General features: G+C 51.7%; 1 protein-coding gene across 1 annotated transcript in view; it reads right to left on the reverse strand.

The window, feature by feature from the left end:
• CSMD1 (CUB and Sushi multiple domains 1) overlaps window positions 1–7307 on the reverse strand; it is a gene marked incomplete at its 3' end in the record, with an annotated part of 1728858 nt that extends 1721551 nt beyond the window's left edge. The window contains exon 1 of the mRNA XM_082608811.1: window positions 7208–7307. Coding sequence (XP_082464937.1) covers window positions 7208–7292 — 85 coding nt within the window. The 5' untranslated portion in view covers window positions 7293–7307. The remainder of the gene's footprint in view (window positions 1–7207) is intronic.
• Between the last annotated feature and the right edge of the window lie 4424 nt (window positions 7308–11731).

Consider the following 11731-nt stretch of genomic DNA (forward strand, 5'->3'; position numbering starts at 1 on the left):
TTTAAGGTTTTAAGAACTCAGGTCAAGGGCACGGAATTTTATAGGAAGAGGAATGGCGAGAGCCTACCATATATATTTTACATGACTCTCAACTTCATGTAGACAGTTACTCACTTGTAAAAGATCAATAAAGACACTTTCTCTTAAAAAGAAGAGGAGAAATAAGTAAGTTTCTGTGAAGAAAGGCACCGAGATTCACCAGGCATCTGGAAAAGGACTGCTTAGAATTCACAATTAATTTCAAAGGCTTTAATTCAGTAGAGATCACTCCCCAAATAATTCTAATTTTAATCTAACACTTAGCTCCTTCTTCTGTAACACAAATCATATCAGAGTATACTAAACAGTAAAAGAAAAAAAAATAATTTATTCGTACGGTATTTTTTTTTTTTTTTTTTTTTTTTTGCGGTAGGCGGGCCTCTCACTGTTGTGGCCTCTCCCGTTGCGGAGCACAGGCTCCGGACGCGCAGGCTCAGCGGCCATGGCTCACGGGCTTAGTTGCTCCGCGGCATGTGGGATCCTCCTGGACCGGGGCACGAACCCGTGTCCCCTGCATCGGCAGGCGGACTCTCAACCGCTGCGCCACCAGGGAAGCCCCGGTATTTTTATATGAAAGAGTACAATTATCCCTTGAATTCATCCCATAATATAAACACTACGGACAAGGAACTTGAATCTCAGCTTTGCTGTAAAACTATTAAAAACAAAAACAAAAAAAGATTAAACAGCCTAGAATGATGAACAGAGATAACAGAGGCACTAATGATAAAGAAGAAATCTTCTGAAATCATTGTACAGTTTCATAATATAGTATATTCGTCATGAAATCAGGGTGGGCTAATTAGCCTGTGAAGTCTACTTGAAGAGGTTATTGGATTTTGAGGACTCTTATTGAAAGGGAGGTCGAGATAGATAGATAGATAGAGAGATAGATAGATAGATAAAATAGATAGAAAGATAGATCTCTGACACCACCCAAAACTACTACTGAGAATCACTTGAGGGAGAAGCCTTGGGATTTGCATTTAAACAAGACCTCAAGTGATTATTCTGCACACAAAGTTTGCGAAAGATTATTCAAAAACTCGACATCAAGGTCACAATGCCAACATCTACTACACTACGATGAAGGTAACATGTTTAGTACCCAAAACATACATTGGAGAAATGCTTGATGTCCTCAAAAGCTGCTCTGATTCCACCGGGACTCAGGGGGCTTAAAATTATCTGGATAAATCAGGCAGACAGTTGGATTTACATTAATAATATCTACATGCCACATGAGGTTTTCTTGGATCTTACCGAGGTGAAGACCCTCCAAAACACACACAACCCGAAAATAAATGAATAAAGGTGCTTAGAATCAGGGTAATATTTCATGTAATTTAAATCTCGGGTTGTAATAAAATCCTAAAAGTGACTCATTTGTGAAAAAAACTGGGAAGTAGTAGTACCAACGAGATTCTTTCATGCCTCTATCTCCCTTGATCTCATGTTAGTAACAAGGATAATTTTTAAATCACAAAACATTATTCATGACTTCCAGCTCTCCAGACAATGGGGCAAAATCACATTAAGATTATAAGCATTAAGATGGAGGTATCACTTTTATTCTACTTATACTTGAAAAGAATGACAATCGTGAAATATCCCTTTCCCTTTTAGAGCTTTCCCCGAGCTAAAACTAGTGCAAGATAAAGCAGGAGGATTTCAACCAATAAATTGCAAAATGTATTAGAAGCATAAAAGATACAGTAGTTATTTTGAATACATGTCCACACCTGCATGTTTTTCATTCACCAAAGAAGTTTTAGCAAGAGATACATACAGTGGGTCAAAGTAACAGTGACACTAAATCAAGTTAACGTGTTGTAATGTCATTCCTAAGTAGAACGTTTCCAGCATATGCAGAAGGAGGTTTTGCTAAATGAGATGGTGTGCCTAGCGATGATGAAACCTCCTCCACCGAGAACAAAGATGCTCAAGAGTAAAGATGGACCGTGCAGCCTCCCTAGAGCACTGAGGGCATTTCCTCTCCGCCCAACTGGGGGTTGGTATAAACGGTTTAAGGAAATTGCAGCTAAATTCAAAAATGAAAAGAAAAGAAAAAAGTGTTTCATACTCTGCATCCAAAGAGGTTGATCTGTGGGGGGCGGAGGACCACACAGTGTGTGTTATTTCCAAAAAGCTGCTAAAACCAGTCAGTTCTAACCAGTTCAATGAAAAAAATTTCTTCTATTCTTTTTTTCTATCATGGGAATTTTAATTCTGGTACTTATGCACTTGCATACTAGGGCCTAAATTCCACCCTACATATGGACAGATTAATTAGTCAAAGGTCATTTAAGGTCATCTTAACATTACTGTACAAGAGACTTATTTCCTTGCACTTAGGCAAATACCTAAATATGATTATCTGATTTTCATACTCATAGGTGGTTCTGAAATGGACATCCAGTGAGCTAAGCCCAGTGGCCATGCAACTGAAGACAAGCTCAAGGGGTTGATTTCCTTTAGGATCAGTTATTTTCAGCCCAGCCAAAGTGTCAATTTCTTTGCCCCAGATGGCACATCCGCGCCAGTTCTCCTGTTTCAAACATTAGCCATGTCTGGTCTCCATGGTTTGATTCTATCAGTTACCACTACTGGTCCAGTAATCCAGCTTCCTACTCCAGCTTCCTACTCCAGTGGCACAGGGACCGACAGGCTTTTAAATATGACCAGGCAACCCAAGGACGCAAATACCGTAGGCCGTACAATATCTATACCTTTAACCCAGATGTCTTCTTCTGATGTATTAGCTAAACAAATAAAATTAAAAGACAACATAGCTTTGTCATCTACTCTATGCAAGGAGTACCCAATCAACTTAATTCCAGAGAGAAATGAACCTCACCAGAGAAACAGAAAAGGCTAAAGGGAATGTGAAATTTAAATCGCACGTATGCAAGTCCTAGTGGCTTATTTTCACTGTGAGCTCAGCAGAAAGAGGCCCATTTAGAATTCAGTAGAGCACAGAGTATTTAATATGCCATTTGCATTTTGACAGCTTAGAAATGTCTACACTGGATTTGCTATTTCCTCTGCAATGAGCGCTAACCGGCCACGAAGCCTTTGTTTATCTGGTTCTTAAAGGAAGCAGAACCATTTTCTTGACATTTTCAAAGCCCTGTTGGTGTTTGTTTGAGACAATAAACTGGAGACTAAGGAAGCATGGCCCCCAGGAGGAGCTGTTTCTGCCTGTACGAACTTTCAACTGTAGTCCCGGCCTTCTCATCAAGCAGGATTGGCCAGCTGAAAGCCAGTATCAAAATAGTGATTCCCTTTCCTTTCAAGGCCTGTGTTTGCAGAGATTCTTGAGACCTGAGGGAATTCTACTACCACTTACTACCTTCTATTGGCTCCTTGGGACTCGTTTAATGAGACCTCACTGTCCTACTAGTCAAGTTTACAAAACCTGTCACTTAGGAAGAAAGCCTCTCCTTTGCTTACCTTTTTAAGGACTTAAAAGCCCTAATGAAGAATTATATAGGTGCTCCAGAAGCACTAGACCTATGGGCTGAAGAGTTATAAATTGGAAAACAAAAAACAAACAAACAAACAAAACCAGGATCCTTTGACAACTCAATAAAAAGTAAATGTGATTTGCTAAGCAGATCATGAATACAGAAACATTAACTTCCTTTTAGATGGCCTGCCTTTTTAGTGATCAGGGGTTGCCCTCGAAAGCCACTTATTCACAGGAGTTCCTGTCTCCCCCAGGAGAGAGTATATATATACATATGTGTGCAGTGGCCCAGCCATAAGGATCCTGGCCAGCATCCTTCCTGGTGATGAGAATTGAGGTAACTCACATAGAAGTAGGCAGGTTCGGGAAACACCTCTCTCTCTCCCCCGCCCCTTCCCTCCCTCCCTCCCTCTCTCTCCTTGTAGGGTTTCTGTGGAAATTTGGCAAGGCATACTTAAATCTCTTTGCTGGGTGGGTTGGTGAATTTCAGAATCAGGGATTTTGAGAAACACCCCACCTTCCTCTCCCAGGCTTCCTACGGTGAGACCCATAGGGCTACTATTATATGTGCCTCTGTTTAGGACACTTTCTGAATAATGCCTGCAAATAGCTGCATTCTCCTTGCTGCACAAACTGCCAAAACACCACTGAGAAGCAAACTTTGTCCGAACAGCCAGTAGATCAGCCCCAGATAAAGGGCGCAAATCTCACTGCTCACGGAATGAATTATTCCACCTACTTACTAGACGGCTATTGTAGAGGCTTTCAAGCCTTCTTCCCTCTCCCGTGGTCCCTGCAAATGTGCTGCTTTTAAAGAGGTATGTACACTTGAGACTCAATCTTTACAATACCGTTAGTAATCAAAAAGAAAAAGAGTATCTATCACAAGGGAATCCCGGGTACTCCCGGCTGAAAGCACAATCAACTACAGCTGACAACCCGGGTACTGAAGGTACCGAGTTCTGATGACCGCGACCGCAGCCGCCTCCAGCCTCTCACGACTCGCAAACAGGTCACGAATTCCGCCCCACGCAGAACTCTCCGCCCGCCTGCGCCGCCGCGGGAGCCGCCACCTGGGCGCGCGCGGCTCGGCTCCCGCGGCGGCGGCTGGCGCTGCCCCCAGCGCTCCCCGCTCCTCCTCAGGGAAGACTTCCCGCGCGCCTGCGGCCCGGGTGCCCCCCGGCAGAGGCCCGACCTTGGCCACCCGGGCTCGCTCGCCAAGGGGACTGCGACCCCCCCCCGCCCCCCAGCCGCCAGAGCGCTCGCAGGGCCACGCCGGCGCTGGCGTCCCCAGCCTCCTGCCCGCATCCCGCTCCCCGCGGCCACCTGCGCGCCCACTTAACCCCGCGGGCGCAGAGGAGACGCGGCCCCGGACCCCCCGGGGGTGATGGGGAGCTACGCGCAGCCACCGCAGCCTCTAGCAAGGAACAGCGCAGTGAGCGCAGCCGCTCGGCCGCTCCGCGCGCGCGCGCGCGCGCACACACACACACACACGCACACACACACACACACACACCCTCTCTACTCTCGCACCGCGCACGCCAGGGGACCCTGGGTTCCACGTCTTGGCTTCTACAGCCGGCACCTAGGACCCCCAGCGCGCAGGAGGCTCTGTCTTCCGTGCGGCTGCCCCTCCAGGGAGCCCAGGACTTTGCGCCCCTTGCCGGGTTGACCCGGGATCGGCCAGGGCAGCCCCCCGTCCCCGCCCGAGCCCAGAGGCCCGGCCCACCCGCGCGGCGGCGGCGGCGGCGGCATACGCCCGGCACACAAGTGTGCGGATTATTAAGCAGCCCTGGCAGGGCCGCCGTCTCCTCGGCGCAGCAACCCCTGCGAATTGCAGGAGAAGGGCGCTCAGAGCGCGCGGAACGGCGGGGAACCGAGAGTGCGCTCTGAGGCTGAGCTGCCTGCCGAGGCCGGGAGGCGGCCGGGGCCCAGCTGGGCTTGGAGCGCTGGGGAGAGGGGCGGGAAGTTGTGCAGAGTTGCGTAGCAGGTGTTTCCTCTCCGCGCAGGGGCTTGGTGGGACCCCCGACACACAGACGCACACCTGCCAGGGACAGCCCTCTTCGCCCTCGACTCTTCCTGCTTCGCTCTCTGTGCCCAGACAATCCAGCACGCCCGGAGGCCGCTGCCCGCCCGCTCGCCCGTCGGCTGGCCGTGCCTCCGCGGAGGCTCCATCAGCGGCGCCCCAGGCGGGGCGGCTGGACCAAGCCGGGCAGGTGGGCGGAGGGTCGGCGTCTACGGGAAGCTCCCCAGTCCCGAGCAACCCTGAGCTCCAGCAACTAACCCTGGGATCGTGGGGCGCGTTCCCACAGACACCCCTTTGTGACACCCCAGTGCTTGCCCGGAGGGGCTGGCGCCGAGCCGTCGGCTCTCAAGCAGCCCCGGACGCAGGTGGGGAGAAGCCACAGCGCGGGGACGCTTGATCTGCTGTCGCTCCACCTCGCCCCAGGCCGGGCCCATCTGGAGTTTTCCTACGGAACCAGAGACAGTCCTCCTTCGCCTTGTCAATCACCCCTGAATCTGGAACACTGAAGGAATAGAAAATGGGAGGAAAAGAAGATGGAAGAATCTAGAGAGGAAAGGGGAGTTTTACATGGGAAAGACCAAATAGCCATTAAAAAACAAACAAACAAAAACATGATTTGACTCCAGCCTTTAAAAAGGAAAAGAAAAAATTATAGATATAGATATTTTCAGGAGTGGGACGGTGTGTGCTGATTGAGGGAGCGCGGGGGGAGAACCCAAGGAGGCTAAAATGAGGAAATGGGGGCAGGTACTTTGCCATGTGAAAATCAGTCTATATCCCCTCTCTCTCTTCTCTGTCTCTCTCTCCCTGAATCAAGAGGGACCTTGTTTTCTTTCCCAGAGAACAGACAAGTGCAGGCGCTGCTGCCAGCCCCGAGGTTGCAGCCCGTAGGCTAGTTGGCGGAAAACATTCCCGAACTCGTTTCAAGAACACCAAGTTCACAGAGCTCCAAGCCGAGAAGCGACCCGGGGACACTCCTTCCCCTGACCAGGGATGGCAGCGGGGAAGAACCCTGTGAGCAGGCGACTGTCTCCGGAGCTGAACCCCGTCCAGGTCTCCCTGCTCTCTCCACGCACCTCGCCGGGTCTTTCCAACTTGCAGGGAGCAAAGTGCGGGGAGAGGAAGGAGGGGGCGGCCTGGCCGTGGACGTGGGAGGGAGAGGGAGGAAGGGTGCGCGGTGCCCGGTCTGCAGGCCGCTTCGCCCGTGGCACCCGGACCCCGAGAGAGCCAGGACTTGCCGGGCCGGCTCGGCCCGGGCCACTTTCCCAGCCGCTCCGGGTCCGGGGAGAACGTCCCGGGAACCATCGAGCCACCCGGACCCGCTGTGCCCACAACGCCGAGGAGACACCACCGCCCGCCGCGGCGCGGTTTCAGCCCAACTCGGGTTTGGCTCCTTTCTCCCTAACAGCCCCCAGCGCCGAGAAAGGAGAGACGTTTCGTTTCGGCCCAAGTCAGGGGAAAGGAGAGGCGGGGGTGGGGCGCGGGAGACGAGGGCGGGCAGAAGGCGATGGAAGCTGGCTCCCGGCATCGCGATCCCCGGGCGTCCGCCACGGAGAGCCACCGGCGGAGGCCGGCCACTCGGTACCCTGCCCTCCTCCAAACGGGCCCCTGGTTCGCAAACGGGGCCTCGGAGGGTTCCCCATCTCCCCCGGCAGCCGGCGAGCCCGCCTTACCCTTGGCTGCGGTGAGGAGCCCCGCGCACAGCGCCAGCAGCGCCAGCGGCGCCAGCAGCGACTTGGATTTCCTCCACGCAGTCATGTCTGCAGATATTCCACACGCGCACGACACCGATGGCTCTTCTCGGATGCGCCCGTCTCCTCCGAGGCACGGCAGGGCTACGGACGGAGCCAGAGAATCACCAGAGGGCAAGGCGAGCGGGGGAGAGATCCCGGTCCCCAGACCGGCCGCGCATCCGACGCCTCCCGCAGGTCTGGGCGCCCGGCTGGCTTCGCTCTCATAGCATCGGGTCCCGAACCACTGCAGGCAGGGCTGCGCTGCTCCGAGCGCCGACACGGGGCTGCCGGGCCGGGGCCGGGGACGAGCGCCCGCCGAGGCGGGCAGGAAGGCACCAAGGCGGCGAGGCTGCGGGAGGCGGCGAGGCGGGGAGAGGAGCGCGCGCAGCCGGGAGAGACCCGGAGCGGAGGCAGCTGGAGAGCCAGCCAGCGAGTGGGAGCTGCGGGAGGGACGGGGGGGCGGGGGGGGAGGGGGCGCGAGGGGAGGAGAGCCAGTCTAGGGAGGGGAGGCGGAGAGCGCAGAAGACAGGCTGCTAGCTGCACAAGGAGCCGCTGCCGTGGCGGCCGGACTCAACCATCCCTACCCACGGAGAGGGGAAGGAGGCTGGGACGGCGCCATCCGAGACAGAGCCCGGCCTCGGGCCCCGGGCTCCCCGCGCCGCGCCGCGCCGCGCTCTCCTCGGCCTCCGGCGCCGCCGTGCGCAGGCTGGGGAAGGAGACTTGGGCGCTCGCGCGGGGGACACGCGCGCCACGCGCGCCACACACCCGCGAGAGGCCACGCCAACCGGGCGACTCCGAGACCCAGAGGGGGCGGCTGCGAGGGCAGGGGCTGGCCTCCGTCTGCCCATCTCTCTTCGTGCCTGCCCGGAGAGAAGCCCCCTGCGTCGTAACTTGGCAAAGAAACCCAGTGGGAAAGAGAGCCACCAAGGCTGTAACTCCAGGGGAGGAAAATAAACATCGATTTACTTTATTTCGAGATCATTTTTGGCAAGATGACGACGGGCAAGGAGCTACAAAGCTTTTCCGATGTCCTGACTTGGGGTTAATCACGCACAGACCCACGTTCAGAATAAATTCAAAATTAGGAAGGGTGTCTAGAATTGACAGTGGGGTCTGGTGATGAGAGATGGCGCGCTGGCACACCTTCAGGTGCAACCCTATATAAAACGGAATGGGTCGGGTAGGGACTTGAGGAGAAAAGAGAGCTTCTTTTCTGAATCTGCAAAAAGATAAACGGAGCAGAGAGAGAACCTGGTGGTTGATAGAATGGCCCAGATTTCACCCAACTCCTAGAGGAGGTGTCCGAGCCATATGGGGCGAATGTGTAAGGTAAGGCATTTTAGGGGAAGGTTCATAGAAAAACAGAAACCACAGGTGAATGCTAGTCTTCCTACAAAGGGTCATTTGAAGGATTCACCGTTTTGACCAGATAGGGTTAGATAATTCCATTACAGGATTGGAGGAACCAGAACAGGGAAACCCCACACCTTAGTAAGAGAGGATTGTATTCTGTGTCCAGAAGCATTCCAGAACACCAGCAGTTCTAAACGCTGCATCTCTCACATTACTGGGTGATTTTGGTGGAGTGAAGAGCCCACTGTTGGCAACGGGTCACGAGCTTCACTCCACCTGCATTTTGTCGGTTCGTCTGCAAGATTAAATAGGTTGACCAATTCATAATGTTTTAGACCCCTGCCTTCTTTTTCTTAGGTTCCCCTTGTCCCAGCGGTCACTGGGATACATAGAAACGCAATGGTGCATCCAGGAAATGAAGGGCTACAATCTTGAAATTTCAGCACCAAAGCATGGCAGGCGCGGTCTCCTTACAGCCTCTACCAGGAAAAACTAGGCCCTCCATCAAAACTCTCCTCCCTCACAGAGAGATGAGCATCCAAAGAGGAGGCGGCAAATTTGCTTCTCAGAAAGTTGCAGCCCTGGATATGACCCGGGTTTTCTACTTGCTGAGTCCTGTTTTGCCCCAGTCATCCCTGGGGGAAGAACAGAAGACAGAATGGCTCAATCACTGGGGAATTCACAGTGGAACCCAAATTCTTTAGGCTGAACCTAGGCATCTAGAAGCGAGGGTCGCCCCTTCTGAGATCTTACATCAGATCCCAGATGGTACCTGTAACTCAGCAAGTGAACAAAAACACTTTTTAAGACCCATTAAGTGCTCCAGTAGCTCATTTCGAGCTGCTCATCAGAAAAACAATTGATCTCTTTGGAGAACTAAAGAGCTGACTTCTTGAGAAACGGTGTCTTGTCTTGGCACTGCTTTTCCTAACGACTCGTGTCACCAAGAAGGATTTCTGCCATTAAAAAACGTTTCCAAAATCTAACCATCCTGGGCCAGGACTCATGGATGATTCTGACTTTATTAGCATCCCGATCAGCAACGCTGAATGTCACCTGTGAAACTGAACACCCTTACACTTCATTGTGACCGGCTCAGGCTACAGGCTGAGGGTCGCCTTCTTTGGGTTCTGCTTGGAGTCTTTAGTGCCACCTCCTTTCTCTGGGGCGCAGAACATCGATCTGATTCCCATTCTTTGAGAAATAATGATGCCCATACCAGTAACTACCCATTGCTGCTGTGATTTACTTGGGGTATTTTCTTTGGCCAGATCACCTATCAGAGAGTTACAATGATTCATGCCAAATTTCTGACCCTAAGTATGAAGAGGGTGGGCGAGTGCTGTCCAATAGGACGGGCTGGTTTTGTACTATGGTTGTATCTGTGTGTTAATATTATGATGTTCCGCCCCCGCCCCGCTCCGATCCCAAAGCCGGTTTAAGTCGGAAGGCAGTCATGGCGCACTGCTGCCACCTAGTGTCCAGCTTTGTTGTCGGGTTTTTGCAGAGAAATCCATGGTCCCCTTGGGCTTCTCTCTCGTATCTCATCTGAGGTTCCCTACTTGGGTTCTGAATGCCCCTCCAGAACACTCTTGCACCCGTCATGTAATCAGCCTGTAGATGAAGCCTATTATTAGGTTCCTAGAGGCTTTTTCCCCTTTTGATTTTTAAGTGACTGTGAAGGCCTTGATTTATATCACAGCTCTAATGCCAGGTATTTAGAGCAGTATAAACCAAATGGGATTAGAGGAAGTAAGTTATTGTAGGGAATTCACACCAGGCAGCTCTGTGACCGCTTCTCTGTGTTGGCCTGCGGTGCCTGGAACACTGCACTTGGGCACTGGGTTTTTTTAATTAATTTATTTTTTTCTCCATTCTCCATCCTAGGCATACTGCTGTCCATAGCCTCGGGAGTCTGGCTGAGCAGCACGAGAAATATAATTGGCACCCAGGGATGAGAGTTGAGCAGTGGAATCAAAGGCAAAGAGGGTCTGACATACTGGGAAAGAAAAAGACACCCCCAACCTCAAGTAACAACTACAGTAAGACTTGGAAACTTGACAACACAAACATGTGAGAAGTGCTGTAACCGAAGAGGGAGAGTGGTTTTATCTTAAGTGAGTGTGTCTGAGGAGGGGACAGACGATATGAACAGGGTACTTGAGATAAAATTAGAAATGAATCACTTTGCACACATGAGAATGCTAATTAGCTAGAAACGCGGCACATGGATGGAAATATCAGAGAAGGCAGTACCTTGCAGTGATTGCTAAACGGGACATCTTTTGACTTATTTAATGTCATGTACCAAAACTGATGGTGACTAGGGCACTGGGGAAATTCTTTTCTTCATGGAGGGGTAAGAATGAGGACCATACAGTTCAGGTTTCCCTAGAGGGAATGCCTGTCTTCGGAGAGCAAGAGGGATGGGAGGGATGAGGGCAAGGAATAAAAGCAGAGGTCAGGGGCTTCCCTGGTGGCACAGTGGTTGAGAGTCTGCCTGCCGATACAAGGGACACGGGTTCGTGCCCCGGTCCGGGAAGATCCCACACGCCGCGGAGCGGCTGGGCCCGTGGGCCATGGCCGCTGAGCCTGCGCGTCCGGAGCCTGTGCTCCGCAACGGGAGAGGCCACAACAGTGAGAGACCCGCGTACCGCAAAAAAAAAAAAAAAAAAAAAAAAAAAAGAGCAGAGGTCAGGATGATCACTCACTGTTTGCAAAAGCCTTTTATACAGAATCTTATTTATATTATGAATTGTTTTTTATCACCCCCCCAATGATAAGGAAATGGCAGCTTTGAGAAATGAACATTTGTAGGAGGTCAGGTCTTACTAAGGACATCGACATTGTCACTGTTTTGCTCATCAACATTTAAAAACCCTTCTTGCTGCACCACTCTACACTGAGGAGCTTACACACCTGGACTCCAGGCTTCTTCCCTACACTGGTCTCCATACTCCCGGTACATCTGTGGTCAATTTATAAAGGACCAGAGCCAGGCATCTAGAGAGCACTCCACCCAGTAACGTCAGAACACAGGCATGATGGGGACGCTCTCCAAGACAGACCATTTGCATTAAAACAAGAAGATTCTGTGACTCTTTGCAACTA

Source organism: Mesoplodon mirus (assembly GCF_964341445.2).
Source record: "Mesoplodon mirus genome assembly, chromosome: 20".
Classification (NCBI taxonomy): Eukaryota; Metazoa; Chordata; class Mammalia; order Artiodactyla; family Ziphiidae; genus Mesoplodon; species Mesoplodon mirus.